This window comes from Adiantum capillus-veneris, chromosome 25, assembly GCF_014529385.1.
Source record: "Adiantum capillus-veneris isolate H3 chromosome 25, ASM1452938v2, whole genome shotgun sequence".
Lineage (NCBI taxonomy): Eukaryota > Viridiplantae > Streptophyta > Polypodiopsida > Polypodiales > Pteridaceae > Adiantum > Adiantum capillus-veneris.
In genome coordinates, this window is record NC_140955.1 from 38,826,910 (window position 1) to 38,849,072 (window position 22,163).

Here is a 22,163-nt window from a genome sequence, read left to right on the forward strand (position 1 = left end):
AGACTATAGAATTTGTAACTATATGTAAAATAAACTAACAATCTTAAAATCTTTAACCCTATGATGTCACACATCCAGTTTGAGATTAAGTACATTCTTTATTGAGTTAATACCACACTACCACCCAAAATTGTGAGTATCACTAACTTGCAAAATCTAGGCTAGATTTCGAGCTTGCCTTGAAAAAAATTGACAAAATGTGACAATATTTAGTGTAACTACTGATAGATGCTTCAAACTATGATCTAAAAGCCGATTTAGTGCATTGGACAGGCAACGAGAGGCTCCGGGAGTCAACAGCGTTGGTGGCTGCAGTGGAAGAAGTCGGGACTTGGACACCAGCTCCAGCAGGTCAGGACGTCAAGACTAAGTGTCACTGATCAGTAGGTCAACACTCGGATGCCATAGCTAAAGCCTAAGGGCATTGAGCAGGAAAAAATAAGTCATGACTAAAGTGAACTGAGAACTCACTCTGCGTCTGGCAATCGCTTCGCTTGCAAGGTGCTAGCCTCCCATTGTGAGCGTCAGCACGAAATCCTCCTCGCATCGTCATCATCCTTGCCGAAGAAGTCTGAAAAGAGGAAGCTTAATAAGATGAGGCCCAAGGAAGCCGTTGAGAATGCGAACTTGTTGCAGGAGGCAGAGCTCAAAACTACAAAACAACTACAAAACAAAGGCCTCAAAGCAAGCAATCACAGATTTAACTGATTAGTAGAGAAAAGCTAGCTTTTTTTATAAGATGTAGCTATAAGAGAAAGAAAAAACCGCCGTTCTAGGTATACAAGACACCATCAACCAGTTCGGTAGGATTAATGACACAATGTTGAAGACACTGCCACTACAGAAGCTTGCATCATAGTGTATAGACAAACATCTCAAGCATAGAAACAGTATACAGTTTACGGATTAACATTAATTGAAGAAAGAGTTTGTGGCAAGCCTTGCTGACTTGAAACAAATTTGGAATCCAACACTGGCTGGGAGTGGTGAGAGTAGATCTAAAGCCAATGTCTACCAAGTGAGAGGGGATACTAGGAACCTAGAGAAGTTAGAACAACAGTGGTGAAAATTTTATTTAAAGAAATCTGACAACCTTCACTGAGGACAGATCTGAATATTGTTTTCAAACCTTCACTGAGGACAGATCTGAACATTGTTTTCAAACAAGACGATTGCACAGGCTAGCTACACCGTCATATATAAACAAAACTGACAACAGAATCATTATAACAGACATAAATGGAACTATAACATCGGAGAAATGGAAAAGAAGGCATGAAAAAACAACATTTCACATAATAAAATAGAATAAAGAACGATAGAATGAGATCTTAAAGGCACTCACCTTGAAGGAAGTCGTAGTTTTCGGGCTCTTTGCGGACAACGTCAAGGACATAATCAATGAGCTCTGCGCCTTCGGTGTAGTGACCCTTGGCCCAGTTGTTGTTGCCAGCTCTGGACTGACCAAAGATGAAGTTATCTGGGCGGAAGATCTGCCCATAAGGGCCCGTTCGAACACTATCCATAGTACCTGGCTCCAGATCCATGAGCACGGTGGGAGGCACGTAGCACCTGTAGCTTGCCTTGTTGTAGTACACATTCACTCTCTCCAGCTACACGTTAGCATCACCGATGTATGACCCTGTGGGATCAATGCCGAGCTCTACGTATACCACCTCCCAAAACTTGGTGCCGATTTGGCTACCTTTTGCACCTGTTTGTGCATTCACAACTTCTGTGACGAGGAGATATCCACCTCATAAACTCAATCCAAGAAATCAGCCAACTGAAGTCGCGCGATTGCAATCCCCACATTATAGAGTGACTCTTCGCCCCACTTCCTTGTTGGTCGCTATACGAATATTGTTCATCTGCCGCCCCGCTGCCCAGTGTCTAGTAATTCCATCTTAGCCAGCATTGGCTAATGTCACGTGACACATCCAACCCTATGTTTCTGTGGACAAACTACACCATAACAGGGTTTCCGTCAAGTCCAGTCAGTCTAAATTAGAAGTGATCTAGCACTTTTGTGAGTCTATTTGTAGACCATGCATGCCCAGTCACTTAGTTGCATATCCTCTGGTTGCACACCGCATAATCATAAGCATTCAATCAGATTCCATCAGAGTCAGTTTGGGGATTTTTCTAGTGACTTTATCCTATTTTCCCTATTTTTGACATTTTTCACTTATTAATTTAAGTGACTTCCCAACAAAAGTAGGTAGGGCAAATTGGGTAAGAAAATATATAAGCAAACCCAAGTTAGCACTCTTGGGCAGATGAGCAAGGAGCACAACAGGCCCCCAAGTAGCAGGTACTCCCCCTCTCTCAGCAAGACCCTCTCCAAGCATTCCTTGGCGAGCCCCTCCCCATTTAGCCCAGCGTTTTTGTGGTGCCATCCTCTCTTGTAGCTTGACGTTTCCACAAGAAACACAGCAGCAACAGTCCCCAACCTAGCATTTTTGCTATCGTCATCCACCCCCAATCCCTAGCATTTTGGGATCGCCCTCAAGGGACTGCAGCCAACTAGCGTTTTCAGCAATAAAGGGCTGCAGATATCAGCATTTTTAGCCAATGTTAGTAGCCTACAAAACGCAGCCAGAGACCTGCAATTGGGCAGCGTTTTCAAACTTCAATCGCCACATCAAACCAGCATTTTCAGAGTCAAGGACAGCTGTCATTTTCAGCCTTAAAAAACGCAGACAAACCTGCGTTTTTAGTCTCACAAACAGCCCCTAGGTTTTGGCAGATTTCAGTCCTAAAGTCATCATCGTCGTCACTGACATAGTCATGAGTTGCATCAATCCATGCATCATCATTGTACACCCTTTATGCAATCAATAAGTAGACCACTCTCGCCGATGAGAGTGGGGCCTTCGGAGGAGGGTTTTACAACGTCTCTGGTGTCGTATCTCTCTTCTCTCTTTCTCTTAGTCTCATACACTTGCACGCAAAATATCCACTCACTTTGTTTGTGATCACAGTACTCTCCATAAAGAACGAAAGGCTCTCCCTTCCATAAGAACAAAAAGGAACCTTGAGCAAAATATGGATCACTCATTTTGAGAAAGAACAACATTCATTCCGCTACAACTGACAGCTAATGAGTAGGAACATGTGCATAATCACTCGCCAAGCAAAGCAACTCGAATGAAACGCGGGCTAGTGCTCACCGGGGCCCGCCCTCTCGCAATGTGGTGCATGTATCACATTCGCCATCTCTTCCTTCCATGCCTTCTTGAGCGCCACCGCACCTCGTTTGCAAAAACCACCGAAAATTATGCCACCCTTTTCATTGCATCGCCCTGTCATAGTGATCTGGTCTCTACTACCCTGGCTATTCTCATGCGCACTCATGTTGCACTCCCACTCGGTGGACAGCCCGCTTTGTCGAGGGGGAACCCATCGGCCATCCATAGACTGCCCCAACATGATGTTCCACTCATGCCGACATATCTCACCACACATCTTAGTTGTTCACTGGTCCCCTCGGCTCAGCCCGATATACCATGGTTGTTGTACATCCCCGACCATTTGATCGTGTTCCTGGCTGCCTGGTACGGTATCAAGTACACTTTACCCACCTCGCATCCTCTTGTAATCCGCCTCGTCGAGGGGGAATCCAACGGCCATCTGTGGCCTACATTCGAACCAGCCCCTGTTGATCCATCTCTTCCTTCGCAATTTCTACCTCAGTGGCCCACTTATCCTGCATCATAGCCACCTTCTCAAAAAGCCAGGTTACCCCTTGCTCTTGCCGGCGGAGCTCATCCTCCAACATTGCTTTCTTTCCTTCAAGTTCCTTCCTTGTTCTCTTACTTTCCAACCGCATCGAATCTACATCCTTGTGGTAAATCTCCATAGTCCTCGAGCGAGTTTGAGTCAAAGCATGCATAGCATCTTGTACCGCATCCCAGTCATATTCCGGTTCTTCTCTGCTCCATCCATCATAACGTTCAACTAAACGGTGCATCGCCTTTTCAAAGCATAAGGACACAACTTCCACATTGAACCAAGCCTTTAATGAGGCCATCTCGACAAGCTCTGATACCAAATGTTAGGTCCCAAGTGCATACATAGCATAAGAGGGTGCAATACACTGAACACGGGCTCAACAAGAGCCTAATAGAAAACTTGGATACATCATGCTGGTATGCGCAACTGTCCTCGTGGTTTCAGAGACACGGGTTCAGTATGGAAAGATTACCCCGCTTCCAATACTCTCTTGAGGGTCCATCACTGGCAATTACAAGAACGGAGATTAATAAAATCATCTGTCGGGATCTTATACAGTTGGATACTAAGAGGACATGGGTAGACCCTACACAAGAATTGGGCACGAAGATGGCCGACACAAAGAAAACTTCCTACAGCTATCTGAAGACGGATTTGTGATTCGCCCGAGTTACATGGATACCCATCTGTCTCAAACAATAATCAAGTAGTGAGTGAGGGACGGACTCTCCTCGACTCGATAAGCCAACATGGCTTTACAATACAATGATGGGGGTTCGAAGCACTGTGGCTCACCCTTCAACTGGCATACAAAACGTGGACTCGAGACCCACTCGAATGACCTGCTGAGTTAAGAATGCAGACTTGGGACTTAGAATGCAGAGTGTTAAGAATGCAGACATGGGACTTAGACCTATGTAAGCTTTACAAAACTGTCTTGGGCAAGTTGATATTCAGAGGACTCCATGATATCCACACCTAGAAAACTTTGTCTTGACAATGCATTTCATGTTAACTGATACAACTATGTAAAATGCAAGTGAGAAACCTCCATTTCTAGACTAACTATAGTGATTATTGGAGCTGAGCATTGGCTGCTGCTGCACTGCCGACCAACACCTCCTCTTTCACACACTCCCACACCCCCAAAATCATCTTCAAAAGTGCAAGAACAACTATTATGTAAATAGAACCAAGGCAAACATGGTGAAAATACTTAGCTGCAGTCTAAAAGCTCTGTCAGCCAGCCATTACCTTTCTTGCTACTACCATGCCAACATGCTCCTGATCAGTTTCTGAATGTATGCTCTGTTTAAAATGTTGCTTGAGCTCATGGTTAACTCGTCCAGCCTTCAAAGCCTGGTTAACTCGTCTAGCCTTCAAAACACACACACAATGCTCATACAAGTTTCTCTCTCTCTCTCTCTCTCTCTCTCTCTCTATCACTTCACGCCACACACACACACACACAGACACTTTTTGTGCTCTCTTGCTCTGTGTTTGCAAGGGAGGCTTGAAGCTAAGTGGAACACTGTTACATGGTAAAATGCAAACATTCTTTGACTTAATTTTTTTGCTCAGCCCAAGGTTGCTGAAGTCCAGCACCCCCCCTTTCCCCTTCAAGCGAGCCACTTCAGAGATAATTGCAGTCTTGGTTTGCTCCCATCCCTCAAGATCTGCTCACGCCTAATTCTTTCACTTTTCTAGGAGCTATTTTGGCAATTATACATCTATCTGGTGAATTTCCCCAACAACACACATATTGGGAAAATCCCCAGAATAATACCATAGGTAGGCGACGCAGCTAAAGTATCCCTCTTCGTTTCTTGGCAGCTTCAAAAATCAGCCTTTGGAAGCACGGGCACCATCTTAGACAGGTGCATAAAAATGGTTCTATGTTGCCACTATCTTTAAAGGCTTGATTGGATGACTTGCGAGTAAGGTCTGGCAAACTTGAAGTCATTACCACACCTGGATCTAAGCTTCAAAAGCACAAACAAATGAGAAGGAGCCCACTAATCAACTAGCTACTTGCTAGGTGCATCTGACAGAACCGTTCTGTACAAACGGACAATACCTTGTAGAAGGATGCTTAGGACATGTGCCCTGAATGCAAGATGAAGGCAAAGTGTAATGTTCAAAATTGAGTTGATGGATACAAAACTCAGAGCTCAAATGCAGTGTTTTGGCCTGATTCTGGCCAGTATGAGGACTTTACATCTTCCATAAAAGTGAAAGGGTTCGAAGCCGAAAAAACAATGCCACACGCATCAGAAACGTGAATGGGGCTATGTGTAATGAGGGAGAGCATAGGGAAATACCTGTGATCCTGGGCCGGAAGTAATCGAAAACAGGGGCGGGGCCACTAAAGGAGATGGAGCAGGGGAGGAGGTGAACCTGGTTAGGGGCAAGGGTGGAGCAAGAGGCCTTGGCAATGCAAATGAGGCCCGTGCTTCCTTCTGGGACTGCCATTGCTCTACTTTTGGCGGGAGAGCTCTCCAACGTATGACTCTCAGCGATCCTTGCTTCTTTGGGGAGATGGGATCAAAGGCCCACGTTGGGGCAGTCCGGCCCATCCGATCGGAACTAGGTGTGAACTAAATGTGAACATGTGCACCACACTAAGTTTGGTGTGAACTAGATGTGAACTTGGGAGGGTATGTGCACCACACCAAATTTGTTGTGAACTCGATGTTAACTAAGTGTGAACTAAATGTGAACTTATCCACGGAATGCGAACTTATCCGCGGATGATGTGATCTATAAACATGGTGTGTATATGTACATTGTATGTATGTATATATATATTACACACACACACACATAGTATGTGATACCCCTCCCCCCCCCCCCCCCCCCCCCCCCCCCCCCGCGCACGTGCGATGTCCCCTCCCTTATGTATACGATATGAGTATGAAATAATGAGGGGCTACCCCTATTGTATACGCTTATGTACAAAATCCAAAACCCCCCCTCTTGTACACTCACGCGGTACCGTACGGAAAAACACAGTGAATCCCCCGGGTCCACAATAAGAGAAAGCTCTTGTATTGTGAGTTACACTATCTCCTCCTCGAGTATCATGGGTGCTAATGGTGACATCTTTGTACGTAAAGTCCACTGGCCTATCGAGAATAAAATGCATATAAAGCATTTTAGCAAAGTAGAGTGGTGCATTTGAATTATGGAGTGGATGGCCATACACCTCCAAAAATATTCGCTCAGTGTTGAGTTTGATGTCATCATTTTGGCACCTTGACACCTTCCATCTTCCCTTTTTGATCTCATCTTCTGGGCACGGCCATATCTCTTTGATCATATCCTTTGTGACTTCTTTATTTATGTCACTCCATTGGGCATGATTGGGGTTTGCCCCTTTGGATGATATGCAGGCCGTTCTAGTTACTTGACGGGCAGTCAAACCTTGTGCAAGAGCTTTAAGTCGCTCGTATGCCTTTCTAGCCACTCATGGTGCTTGTTATCTTGTCTTTCTATCATATCTACAAAAACATAGATGATAGAAGAAACTTGGTAAATGAAAGATTAATACATAATACATCCATCTCATTGGCCTCAAAGATTGAAATATGGAATCCAAAAATCAGTGGAAAGCATCCCAGTAAAGACAAGTATACCTCAAACATGAGACCAAACAAATTATTTGACCACATCTCAAATTATCTTGACCACATATTTTAAATATTAAAACCATGTTCAATTACATAACTGGTAGAGAGAGTTCGACTAGCGGGCGTTGCACCCTCGCTGGCTCAGTGTTCAATGATCTGCAAAACCCTACCACTTGCATCATAGATTTTCTCTCTTTGTGATTCAGTAGGAACATCCAATTTTTGGCTCTATAAAGTATAGCATCCATGGTGGCTTTTTTGTGGGTATTGTGCCCATCCACGGATCGTGTACAACCTTCCAAAAGTCATATAGTACTTTTAGTAAGTATCCCAAAGCATCCACATCACTTGCCAAATTGTAGGAATATTCAAGAAGGGAATCATATAACTCGAGCGCCAGCCATCCTTTTAGTAAGTATCCCAAAGTGTCAACATCATTTGGGGGATTGTAGGCATATTCAAGAAGGGAATCATATAGCTCGAGTGCCAGCCGCATGCTCATGTCTGTCGCTCTTGATCAGTAGTAGATTGAGCAAGTGCCACCTTTTTTGGGTTTTTACCTGCCTCATATACAAAATTAAGAGAAAATCACTTTTTTGGACTCTTTTAGTAGAAGTCCCCGATCAATGATGCCAATGCATGCCTTCAAATCTTTGATGAAGTCCAATACTATATTAAATGTGTGTAGGTCAGTGTGAATAATTCTCGTTGTATGTGTAGTGCCATGCCATCCACCAGAGCATGCATGTGGGCATACTCGTCACTACCTCCTTGACTTTGGCAAGATGCTCCTGGCTTAGTTTCATGTCAGGAGGGAGAGGCTTTTTCCACCCTTGATCCAAGCGATACATCACTCTGGAAAATTCACTGTATTTGAAGGGAACCTTCAAGATTATGTCATCGATCAAGCCTCCATTATAGTATGGAAAAGTTGTTATCCAGGTCGACTCATTTATGAAAGCAATGCACTTGAAGATTTTTGAGTGCAATGCTTGCATGTCATGCTCTATTTGAAAGCTCTCAAACTTGAAGTTGTTGTTTCCCTTGTACAATTTCCCACAATATGTTATGTGCTCAAGAAGAAAAGAAATCCCTCGAACTTTGTACTCTTTTACTTCACCAAAGTCCCCTGAACCAATTTGTTGTCCTTTAATCAATGCCTCGTGTGGAATGTGGATGAGATGTGCACACATGGAGTTGTAAACAATGCGCATAATTGCCCATGTATTTATAGATCATCTCTCGTGTGGACCCCTTTAACCTTGGCCCCCTGTTAAGATATATCTATAAGCACATGTCTATATTCTAACCCTTGTTTTTGTTTATTCTCCCACATTAAATGATCAGTTTAATATGAGAAATCATGTAATTTAGTTAGATATTAGATTTTATGATATTATCTCTCTCTTGAAATCATAGTCATGCTCGACTATGAGGTAGAAGAGATAAAGCCTTAGTCATTAGTCAATGTTTCCGAGTGGGTAGAGGATCCCTTTTTACCCTATGACATCATTCCAAGATGGATGACTAATCCATTTGCTACCGCAAGCATGTCTTCTCTTTAGTCCATATCATAGTCCCAAAGTAGAGTGACAATTTCTACTTGGTGTTTGAGAGACGCCGTCAACACAAACATGATTCTAAGCATGCATACTACTTAAATTTGTTCACAATTAAAAGAGAATTAGTCTTATAAGACAAAAACATTGATCATTTAAAAGAAACATGTACATTTGCTTACTCTAATGTAGCATTGTAAGCAATGACAAGATTTATACTATCCTTAAACTGTAATCCTTGCATCCATCTAGCATCTTCAAAAGGATAATTTTTTAACATAAGATATCGACGGATAATCTTACCATGTCGTAGTACCTTGTCTTCATGCCTTTGGGTTGTAGCACCTCTTCTTGGTCTTTGATTTTGAGAGGGTCTTCAATAAGTGGGTCACTTTGTGGGTCTCCTTTGTAGGGATTAAGTAGGCTCACATGAAAATCATTGTGTATGAGCACCAATGGTAGGGTAGCTTGAGTTGATAAGCCAATTTATTGATTGGCTTCAACATTTGAAAAGGACCAAGTATCTTTTTGCTAGTTTAGCATAATACTTTTGATGGCCCGTAGGATTTTTGCTCGTCATTTGCCTCAATCGAGCCTTGGGAAACTTAAGTAAGACCCAATCATTTTCTTTAAACGTTAAGGACCTTCTCTGCTTGTCAACAATAGCTTCCTTTGCTGAGAGATGTCTATAGCCTCCTTACTCTTTTGGAAAGATTCTTGTAAGTCACAGCTATATTCATTTGCAGCGAAGATCTTCCCATGTACTTTAGGTAGCAAGGGACTTTTAGGTCTACCCTCAATAGGTGCTTTTCCCTCGAAAGTATGGACAATATTGTTGTACTCATACTCTACAAGGGTTAAGTACTTTTTCCATTGTGAGTATTGATCTACTTCTGTAACACAAGTCTTTAGTAGATCAAGTATTGTAAGATTGGCTATCTCACTTTGGCCATCCGTTTGTGGGTGACAGGACAAAGAGAAATTCATTCTTATACCTAGATTTTAAAAGAAACATTTTCAAAATTTACTGGTCATTCTAGGATCTCTATCTGACATGATCTATTACCATGGTGTTTGAAAATGTGAGATATGAAGAGAGTTACCATTTGATGTGCCGCTTAATAGTCGTTTTGATAGGAATAAAGTGTGCTTGCTTACTAAACCTTTCGACTATTGTCCATATTCTCATATTCCCATGGATAAACTTGGATAATCCAAAGATAAAATCCATGGATATACTCTACCATGGTGAATTAGGGATTGACAATGGTTGGAGTAATCCAGGTTGCTTCCCTCTATCATACTTAGTCTTTCGGTATACCACACATTTTGAAACATACTCTTGTATGTCTACTTTCATGGTGGGCCAATAGAAGTACGTCTCTACTCCTCAAAGAGGAGGTTGAAGGCCTCTATGACCCGCATACGAGGAGCATGGGATTCATATATAACTTTCTCATGAAGGGAGTGGGTAACACATAGCCTATTTCCATGGAGAAGATAACCATCCTACAAGGGGAATGGTTCCTCTTTCATTCCCACAAGCAAGGGCTAACATTATGTCTTTAAAGTCAAGGCCTGTAGCATACTCATCTATCATAGAGGATCTTGGTCATCGTGAAAGTGTATCCGCCACTTAGTTGTGCTTACTAGCAATGTGAGAAATATGAAATTAAAATTGCGAAATAAAATTTTCCCACCTCATTTGTTTGTCGAAAAGCTTAGTTTGCGTACTTGAGACTTTGGGGGTTTTCTCGTAAAATAAATGGAGTCCCCAATACATAGTGCTTCCATGTGTCTAGGGCATGTAGAACAGCTAAAGGCTCTTTTTTGTATATTCCCAAGACTCCCTCATTGGCATTGATCCTTCGACTCTCATATGCTATGGCATGCCCTTCTTGAAGTAAGACTGCTCCAAGGCAATCACCACAAGCATCACATTGGATCTCAAATGGATTTGAGAGATCCGGAAGCAGAAGGACTGGTTGGGAGGTAACCTTCTCTTTGATCTTGTCAAAAGCATTTTTCTCCTTGTGGTAGTCCATGAGTACTTAATGTTCTTCTTTGTTAAGTCATATAATGGTCCCGCTATTTGAGAGAATTTTTCTATGAAGCGTCTATATTATGCACACATACCAATATAGCTTCTTAGCTCATGTAGATTCCTTGGATTAGGCCATGATTTTATTACCTCCAACTTTGATGGATCCATATGGATACCATCTTGAGAGATAATATGACCTAAGTATTGAATCTCTTAAAGGAAAAATTCTCTTTTATTTTGATTGATAAAAAGCTTGTTCTCCCTCAATGATTGAAAAATCACAAGGAGATGTTGCTTGTGTTCCTCCACGGACTTGGAGTACATGATGATATCATCAAAGAACACTCCAATGAATTTGCAGTAGGGTCTAAATATTTTCTCCATTAAACAATTGAGCGTGGATGGTGCATTAGTCAAGCCAAAAGGCATGACTAGATATTCATAAATACCAAATGTTGTACAGAACGCGGTCTTTAGGATATCTTCATTCACTATCCTTATTTGATGATAGCCACTTTTAAGCTCAATCCTACTGAAGTAGGTAGAGCTTTGTAGCTTATCAAATAGATCTTCTACCCAAGGTACAAGAAATTTATTTTGAAAAGTGATATGGTTTAGTGATTGATAGTGCACACACATGCGATATGTACCATATTTCTTTTGCACTAAATACTGGAGAACAAAAGGGAGAGGAGATAGGCCTCACCATTTATTTGTCTACCAATTCTTGTACTTGCCTCATGATCTCATCTTGTTGAGCTTGGAAACTCAATAAGGAGGCTTGTTAGGCGGTGAGCTTCCTAGTAGGAGCTCTATTTCATGGTCATCATCCCCTCGTTTTGGAGGTAAGTCCATAGGGATATCATCGATGAACACATATTGGAATCCTTTTAGAAAATTAGACGAGTCTAACTCTTCTTCATTCCTACCATTTACATTTGATCAAACATTAGGATCTTTTAGGGACTCTATGACAAAAATCATGTACGCAAAAAATGAGCTTTTCATTGATTTATCAAAAGCAGGAGAATTTACAAGTGGTATAGTACGATCAGACTCACTAGATTCTCCTTTTAGGGAACTTCATGTTGGTAGCCATGCGGTTGAATCATGGTGCCCCTAGGATAACATTTCATGTTGAAGAGGAGAGATGAAAAAGTCTTCTTTGTCGACGTAGATTTGGACATGAAGCCTCAATTCCCAATCAAGGGAGTAAAAGAGGCTTGCTATCCCTTGAAAGCTACATTGGCAGTTAATGTATCTCCCATCTTGAAAGCTTGAATGCCCAACTTAGTGGCCAACTCCGTTGATATGAAGTTGTGAGTAGAGCCAAGGTCAAACAAGATGAAGGCATCATGCTCCCTTACCTTTCCACAAGCATATGAAAGAGGTCATCCTTTGCAATGAGCATCATCTTTTAGAGCTTTCATAGTGGAAGCTCTAGGAGTCTCATTATAGGTATTTCTCTTGGGACAAGAACGAAAGCCATGTCCTTGCTCCCCACACTTGAAACATTTGTGTTCCTTGTGAAAAGCTTCAAGCTTTTCAGGAGAGATTTTATTTTAATGTTGGGAGATGTTGTAGCACGACCTAATTCCAACCCACACAAAATTATCAAATCCGTGGATCGGCAACCCGGCTCGGCCATGGAAGCACGAGCATCCCGGATGAATATAAATAGAGGATTCAAGAGATCACCTTTCTAATGCAAGTAGAGATTAGCCATGGCAAGACTAACTCTAGACCTACTCTAATCACTAATCAATCAACTCCTACATACATCAAGTCCACCGAAGTCCAACTTACCATAGACTAGAAACCCCAAGCACACTAACGATAAGCACACACTAATTACCACATGTCAATCACACAATAGCTACACACACAAGGTGATTGGTGCTAGAGCTTCATAAAACCTATCTACACACAAACAAACAGTACGGAACACACACTAATTACAAGATTAAGATCCAACTTAATCAACCTGATTGGTGATGATAAATCTCACAAATTGAATGCTTATGGAAGAGTAGGAGTGGTTAATAGCAAGAAGTACATACCTCTCTCAAATCTAGAATAATGAGAGTGTAATACTACTTCATGACATAATGAAATGTAGAGAAGAAGTAGACTAATGAGAAAATAGGGATTAGATTAATCAAGAAGAGCTTACTCTAATTACAATGGTTAGCACTAGCCTCTTTAGCATAGACATTTAGCTCAAGGCTAGGCCATAGAGAGAACACTCAAGAGAGAGAGAGCTCTCAAAAGTGGATCCTCAAGAGTGGATACTCAAGAATGAAGACTCCTTGCATAAAGGCTTCCGTTTAAAGGCTTTCACCACAATCCCTTCTACTATGGGTTTAAGCTTGAGCCCTCTAGGCTAGCATATACAACTTTGGAACTCCAAGTGAGCCCAAGACTTATACAAAGTGAGTTAGCAATATTATGCACAAACATATTATATCTCCCGATTGATGCATATTCGATGTAGCATGTGTTAGCCGTTGCTCCCCTTCCTAATTTTGTGCACGTCCTTGTGTGCCGGTGAAGCAAAACACAGTGACATGGTAGAAAGCAAGTCCATGGAAGAAATGTTGTGCTCCAAAACATAAGAACAAGTAATGAGCATCAAAGGCCAACAAGGATACAAAACATGAAGTACAATGAACAACGATGCAAAGTGGATTTTTAGCTTCTAAAAGATGGGTGAATCATAGTCAAAAACTAGGCAACATAAAGCAAAAAAACACTCAACTATCATGAATATTAAACCACTTGAGACTTTAGTTGTATGCATGAGACGCAAGCAATCCTAGGCTAATGCAAGTTCATAAACCTACTAGCCTAAAAACTATGTGAACAATCTTAATAAATCATTCAAGTGTATCATGTCTACGGGCTATTAAAAAGCTCCTAATCTATTAGGACATTGTCATAGCATTTTGAAGCTCAAGGGAGTTTTTTTTTGTCATTCATTGAAAAAAAGTAAAACACAATACAAGGCTACCACCCCAAGGCAAGTCTAAGTGCGGATCTCGGCTCCTTGAACCCTCAAGAAGGTGTTCCAAAAGCATACTAGCCTACCAAGGTGACGGTGAGGCGATCCGGGGCGGGCAACAAAAAGACTGGCCTCTAAGCACCCTTGTAGGCTCCCGTGCTGCTCAATTGGGTTGGGGTTGGAAAAAAAAACAAACACACACACAAACCCGCAACCTAACCCTACACAAATTTGGGGCACCACCTAGTTTTGGATGCGAACTAGGACGCGTAAAGAGAGAGAGAGAGAGAGAGAGAGAGAGAGAGAGAGAGAGAGAGAGAGAGAGAGAGAGAGAGAGAGAGAGAGAGAGATAGTGCTCGGGCTACTTTGAAATGTATCGGCAATGATCAAGCAAACACAATTAGATATGTAAGAAAGAGAGAGAAGAGGGAGGGGGTGCTTGTTGCATTAATACCTTCTTACAAATCTGTCATGACCGATCAAAGTGAGATTAGTATTTGTTCAACATAGCTTGAGTAAATTTCACCACGACACATCACAAGAAAAGCCACCCCAATCACTGTCTTAAGGCCAAGGGAGTCCTCTCCACCCTGTCACCCTCTTACAATATGTGGGATTTATGGCTAAATTGATGTCAACACCCAGACACAAGCTATCAAGAACTAAAAATATCACCAAGACACTTACACATCATTGTTGTCCATTACTTCACGTTGGAAGAGAGACAAAGTATCCAAGCTTAGTCCAAATCCACCCTACTTGATTCAGCAAATGTTGGGCTTACACTAGTAGGAGGAATGATAGATTTTCCACTCTCAATTGAATGATCGCTCTCTCTCTTACAATGGCATAGAGTTCCCATGCTAATCACCCCTATTACAACACATGCACAAGCATACGACAATGAGCTTCCACTCAAGAGCTCCTTCTAGAGAGGTTGAGCTTGGCTTCTCAAGCTATAGCATAGTGCTCTTGCTTATGGCTCCCCCTTTGTGCTAGCTACACCCTTCTTTTATAGCAATTTTGAAGGCTAGGGTTACTCCTCTAACCATGGGTGGGTTAGATTTTGAACACTTATCTAATTTTTTTTGCTTGGAATTATCAAGAAGTTGGTGTGGATAGATAAAGAAGAGAGAGAGGAGAGAAGTGGAGATGATAGGACTTTTCATAGTAGGTTAGTGTTAGTAAATTAGTAGAGTTAGTTATTTTATTGATTTACAAATGGAATTGGATATTTACAATGGGAGTATCCAAGTAGGATACAAATAAGGAAGAAAAAACTCTTAATAGGTAAGAGAACATGGATTTCTTACAATGTTGATGCTCCAAGTGTCTTGAGTAGGGTCAAATTTGACGCTTGTTGACGGTCCACTAGCTTTGACGGTACGTTTTTTCACTCTTGACCTTCCTTTGGGAGCCAAGGTAATTGAATATGAGTAATCAATCACCATTATGCTGTCTTTCAAGAGAAGAGACTGAATTTTATGATTTTTTGATAGATATGGGTAATATGGATGAGGGAAAATGAGACTAGGTGGTCAATTTTGGAATGGAAGTGTGTGTAGGAAACATGAGTTCACCATGGTTTCTCTTATTCTTCAAGGTTTAGAAGAAGGTGAGTAGGGTGCAGAGAGGAGTGGTGACAGAGGTGGGGATGATGAGTGGAGAGGTGTGTGTGAAAGAGGAAAATGATAAAGTGGAAGGGGGAGTGTGGCTGCATAGCATGGGCAAACTGGGGTCCACTAATAAAATCATAGCTCACAGCTCGTAGCTCAAAAAAATATGAAAAAATTTGAGGTGAAAGTTCAGCTCACGAGCTACAACTTTTGTTTGTATCACCTTTTCAAATTCGGGGAGCATGTGATCTTTAAAAATTCAGCAAAACCGATTGTTTTTTCCACTGCACAAGGTCCTTGTGAGGTCCTTCTTTGGATGATTCTTTTGAATACCTCCAAGAGTGAGCTCCCCATGGTGCATGCATGCATTCCACATACACTTGACCTTATTTGGTAGGTCTATAATTGAAAATATTGTTGAGATCATGATATAAGTGAATAGTACAACTAAGAAAATCAAATATTGAGGGGTCTAAAAAAATATGTACATGTCAAATATAAATAATATAGGTGGAAAAAATATTAAGGGGTCAAAATAAATCTCTCTTATTTAAAGTCTACCATAAAAAGATGAATATTTTTGGTATTTTAATTTATGAGAGTAAAAGAGAATAGATGTAGGAAGGAAAAATCACAATAGTGAAAAAATATACACATAAATAAAAGTAGTTTTTTTGGATTTTTGTTGGGATGGAGTTACACCAAAAATAAGAGAAGATTGCATGAAATTATTTTTTATATGGAATAAAGAGTATGCAAAATGGTAAGAAAAAATATGGTAATGGTGAGTCAATGTACATAGCATAAATAACACATCATAGGTAGAAATATTTAAATAAATACCAAAATAATTATGAAAAATCCTTTTATTTAGGCCCTATATACAATGAAATATTTACATACAAATGGGCCATAATATACTTATATTTTTTATATTTTTTTGGCTCAACGAGCTCAGTGACTAGCTAGCTGAGGGTTTTTAAGAAGATATGGGAAAAGTCCCCTAACTCACACACACCTATATACAGTGAAATGGTAGGGATAGCCACAGTGTTTGGATGATTTTGGTAGGGTGGGTTAACTCACTATGGCAATTACGGAGAGCCGAAAAACGGCTATCAACGGCTAACCCCTATCAGCCCAAGGCACTGGCTTAGGGCCTTGACCAAGCGAGCCAAGGTGATTCCTCTTGTCTGCCAAGTGCCGATAAGGCGCTAGGTCTCACATATGTTGTAAGATTTTGATTTTCATGTGTCTAGTAGCTTTTTTGCTACTTTTTCTTGACACTTTTTTTGCATCGTTGTTTCATTTTTTTTCACTTTTTTATTGCTTCCATTATGTGATGCTTATGGAAATTGGACTAAAGGACTAAAGCCTAATCATAGCTCTAGGTCATGTTAAAAATGAATGGAGTATCAAAACTATCACTAAGAGTCTAGGACTGATGAGAAATGAACCTACATTAACATAAGATCAAGGAGAATTACCTATGATTAGCACACATAAAACCTAATTTTTTGATGAGTTAATATTCACAAAGCAAAGTGTTGAAACTTTAGCATGCCTATCTTTTGAACATGAAAGAACCATAGCTTAGAAGCAAAAATTACTTAAGCCAAGCATAGAGAATGAAGAGATAAAAGCAGAAAAATCATGGAAGGATTACACCTATTCATGCTCTTTTGAGCATCCTTGAGCAACCCCTTTGTGTAGAGAAGTCTCTTGATCTTTTTATTTGCAAAAGAATACTTTTGAAGCTAAGTGGAAACACAAGCTATAAAAGCCAATTATTGAAAACCAAAAACCACAAAAACATTAATGAAAACCTAAAGCTAGGGTCTTGCATACCCAAATTTGCCAAAGGGAAAAAACCCAAGGGGAAAAAATGCCTTTGGTTATGCACATAATGCTCTTTGATAGAAAATTTATGCATACATCTCAACCATGAGAGATAAAATGAGCTTCTACATAAGAAAATTTTTCAATTTTTACCATCTCTCATGCATGATTCAAAAGTTGATTAGTTTCTAGCTCACTTGAAGTATGGAGTTTAAAACAAGCCAAGAGCTAAAATAATGCAACTTTGATGAAATGAAGTGGCTCTTGATAGCCAAATTTTACAATTTAAAGCTTTTCAAAAAGTTGGCTATATCAACTTTTAATGGAATGAAAATGAATGGCTCTCAAATAGCCAAATTTTATACTTGAAAGCTCTTAAAACGCTAGCTTGAATGAAAACATTTTCACTTTAGACCAAGCTATGAGCTACCATGTATACAATTTTTTAATCCAAAGAATTAAATGGCTCTAAGTAGCCAAATTTTTCAATAATGATGACCCCTTCTTGGATCAATGAAATCACAGCTTTTCCCATAACCATGAAAGCATTTATCAATCAATACAAGACTAAAAGCATGCTCAATCACAAGCCCAAAATTTTACTATCCCATGGTCATTCACGGAATCTCAACTTTAGTGCTATGCAAGGATTTTTCATTTAGAGCAAGCACTAAAATGCACAGTCAATGTCAAGCCCAGATTTTAGGACATAGGATGTCTCGATCAAGCATTATTGCATGTGCAATGTAGCTCTTAAAAGATGCCCAAACATATCATTAAGAGTTTTTCCAGTTTAGTGCAAAGAGAATCTTTCAATTAGGCAAAGCACTAGATCATGCATAAGTCAAAATAATTTATTCATTTATGCATGTAAATGATCATGATCACATAATCATAGCACATAATTAATGCCTGCCTGCTTGCTCTTACAGAGCAAATATGACATACATATCAGAGAAACGAGTATGAATGCCATTTGCAGCGGGGTCAAGACCACGTGAGATAGGGTTTTAAGTGGCTGCCGAAGGTCTCTCATTGCTTGGTTCTGACTTTTGCTAATGAACACTAGTTTTGTAGCAGGGTCAAGACCAGGCGAATAGGGGGTTGAGTGGCTGCCCAACGTCTCTCATCTCTTGGTTCTGACCTCTTTTGATGTGCCTTTTGGCTATCAAATAGGCTCAAGTTCAGTGTTTTGCGCATGGTTTTCTCATTCAAATCAAGCACTAAAATATAACAAGCAATGCCAAGCCCCAAAGCTAGTGCACATTCTTGACCAAGGATCAATTTACTTCAATGTACCTCAAGATGAAGCTTACATGTAGCTAATATATAACATCGCAAAGGAAAAGCATAGGATAAACTTTTGTTTTCCCAGCTCTTTTGATTAAATCAAAATGGATGTTTGTGTCACAAAATAGCCCCATAATCAATGTACAAAAGCAGGTACTCAAAATGAGCATAATAGTTGCCTTGGACGAGAAAAATCCCCATAATCCATGCATAAATTTATCCATGGGTATAACAAGCTCTCATGTAGCTCATTTAGCAGACAAGTTATTCAGTTTTGGGCTTCTTTTTTACCAATAAATATTGGTACTTTCTGATAGCACAAAATAATGAAGACAACAGCTAAGCAATCCCTTTGGCGCAACTCTGAGGTCCTTTGTCTCCAGCTTATTGGAGGAGAGCAAAGCAAAAAGCTCTGCTTATACAATTCGAGCCATCACCCAAGCACTTGCAACTTAAGCCATCAATATTTTGAAACACAAATACTCTCGCTCTCTCTTTATCTCTCTCTCTCTCACACACACAGGGCTAAAGGAGCTCTCTTGTTTGGCATGATATTCTGCTGGCAATTGCAATACATACAACCCCAAGCCTATGAAGGAGCCAAGATGGACAAATATTGGGAAACGATCAGAAATGTAGGAGACTGGGAAAAGGGAGTTGCAAGAGAGTGAAGAGGGAGCACACAACTAATATATATGGCGATTTTGAGCCTCACTGTAGTGGTTGAAGCTACAGGAGATGAATTTGTATGGCCTGCTCCATAACGAGTTACTGGGCGGCACTGGCAGTAGGGAGTTGAAGCCATACACACAATAGGAGTGCAAGTAGTTGCGAGGGCAACTGATCATTTGAGTGGAGGTTTGTTTTGACCACGATCAACAGAGGCGAGGACCAAGGTTTCTTTCAATTCAATTCAAAATAACTGCATCATCTCCTCCTTCACAACTTAGTGATCTGTGTATGCAACCGGCTGCAGGACCTATATGGGAATGCAATGCTACGAGCCAAGGCCGAAACAGGGAGCTAGAGGTAAGGCAAGTGAGATTGGTGAATTGTACCATGGAAGGACTAGGGCATAAATGGGTGTGTGCATGTGTTAATAAGGTCAACAAAGGAGGGCCGTATCACTGTATCAATTGAGGCTATAGCAAGCTGAGGTAGGCTAGCCGAGCTTGACGGGATTCGACTCCGAGAGTAGTGGACACAACTAGGGCCAATGAATGTAGATGATGGCGTATGCCTGTGAGACAAATCAGATGCGATGACCAAGGTTGGGAAATGCACATGTGTGTGTGTGTGTGTTTATGGCAAGAGGATAGGAGAAGGCTCGGACGAGCGTGGGTGGTAAGGCTTGGCTGGCCAATGCGAGCCTGAGTGTATGTGTGGGTGTGTGTGTGTGTTGCACCGACTGCAGATAGCGGAGATGGGAGTTGCTGTAATCGTGTGTGTGTGTGTGTGTGTGTGTGTCTGTGTGTGTGTGTGTGTGTGTTTATGTGATACCCTAAAAGTTGGTATCTTCAATTTGAAGCACCAAAATTTGAATAGAAACACGCCAAAGGGAGAATGGATTCCGAGCATGGGTCTTGGATCATCGTAGGCAGCTTTGCATCATTATGAGATTGCGCCACAAGCACATGACTCTATGAGCCTAGTGTTTGTGGCCCTTTGCCTTTTATTTTGAATTTTGGTTTTCTAAAATCTCTCCTTATAATAGGAGTCTCCCACAGGCATCGAAGGTGTGTGAGTGAGCCCAAGCAAAGGCAAGCAAATATTTAGGTGATGGTGTGGGTGTAGATGTGATGGTGGGCTAGCATGAAAATAATCCTTTCATAGCCCTCAAAAGATCTCCAAAATTTTTTACTTTCTTAATTTTTAATTGACTGCTCCACTCTTGAGCCTTATCAATGTTATGACAATTCAATCAATGTCAATATGCACATCTCCCAGCTGCACTTAAACAAACTCCTTGGATGATCATTGGCCATTTTGAACATCATTAGCGATCATCGCAAAATTGATTGCTCATTTCTAATTGTCCAAATCTTCAAGACCCAATCGGCCTATCATTTTGGTTTGTATGGCCATACGTAAGTGTAATGTATAAGCACACATTCAATAAAATTCCAATCAATTCAGCTTCAATGCAACGGTAGTGCATTCAATCATCCTCAATTGTGTGCAATTGAGTCATCTCACTTCAATAAATCATACATGTATCGAACTTTAAGTCTTAATCATCACAATTGTTGACCAAGACCAATCATTCATCCCCACTTTGGATCTCAAATGCTATTGAGTAGGCACACATTAGTGCATTTTTTCCATGTTCATCAAATTGATTCATCATTAGCATGTAAATACACTAAAAATCTACACAATTTAGCATCAATTGAGTGATATTTATCTCAATATTCAAGCCAATTTTGACACACATATCAATTATTTGGTCAAATCATACATCTTAATTGTGGTAAAAAATACCAATTATTTATTCAAGCACCGGATTGCACATGCCATTTGAGTAGGCACACACACCCAAATTTAGGATAAAATTTTATGCAAAAATTACATCAATTCCACATTGCAAACTCGATCAAGCATAACTGAATGCATGCATGCTTAATTTCTAAAAAAATATCAGTATTTTTACCCAATCAAGCAATGCACACACTCAAAAATTAAGCACAAATGATCAAATTTGGCTCAATTGGCAATGCATTTAGGCTTACACCTAATGATTGCACACACTTTTCATACAAATTTCATAATCAAAAACCATTTAGGTGTCCCAATTGACCATCAATCATTGAAAATCAAGTGGCCTTGGATGGGCGCACACACTCAATCTTTGCCCATTTTTTTGGCAATCAAGCTCATCCAATGATTGAATTAGCCTAGCATACACATCAATTACATGATTGCATACTCATATACCATCAATTCCATCACTTTATATGCATGCACATACTCAAGATTAGGTGCACACACACTTGAATTTTTTGACAGTTTTTTCCCTCTTTGGTGTATGCAATGATTTTTATGCACACACATGAATTCTTGATGAGAATTAAGCATTATCTTGCACACACAAGGTTCATTAGTCGAAATTTGACTATCAATTTCATTCCAAGTGAATCAAATTAGGTGCAAAGTGTACGTCAATTGAATTACACACCTAATTTTAGCAAATAATTAGCAACATTGAACGACCACATTAATCAATCAAGAATTGACATGAGCAAGTGAGTGCACTTACATCATAATTACACTCCAAGCTATTCCTTTGCTCCACACAAAGACGCATCATTGCACACACAAGTGTGTGCACCATCAAATCGGCTCAAAAATTGACCATCGTAGGCGAAAATTCAAACACTCAAATCATCAAATTAGGCATAAATTAACACAATTAACTTGATTAGAGTGACAATTACACCTCTTACAAGGAGA

At 40.5% G+C, this 22,163-nt stretch overlaps 1 protein-coding gene and 1 pseudogene across 1 annotated transcript; both read right to left on the reverse strand.

The window, feature by feature from the left end:
• Positions 1-524: 524 nt before the first annotated feature.
• On the reverse strand, positions 525-1,871 carry LOC147424745 (uncharacterized; annotated as a pseudogene).
• A 1,769-nt stretch (positions 1,872-3,640) lies between these two features.
• LOC147424746 (uncharacterized) lies at positions 3,641-4,033 on the reverse strand. Its single transcript, XM_086500275.1, has one exon. The coding sequence runs from the start codon at positions 4,031-4,033 to the stop codon at positions 3,641-3,643; it is 393 nt and encodes a 130-aa protein (XP_086356401.1).
• Positions 4,034-22,163: the final 18,130 nt, after the last annotated feature.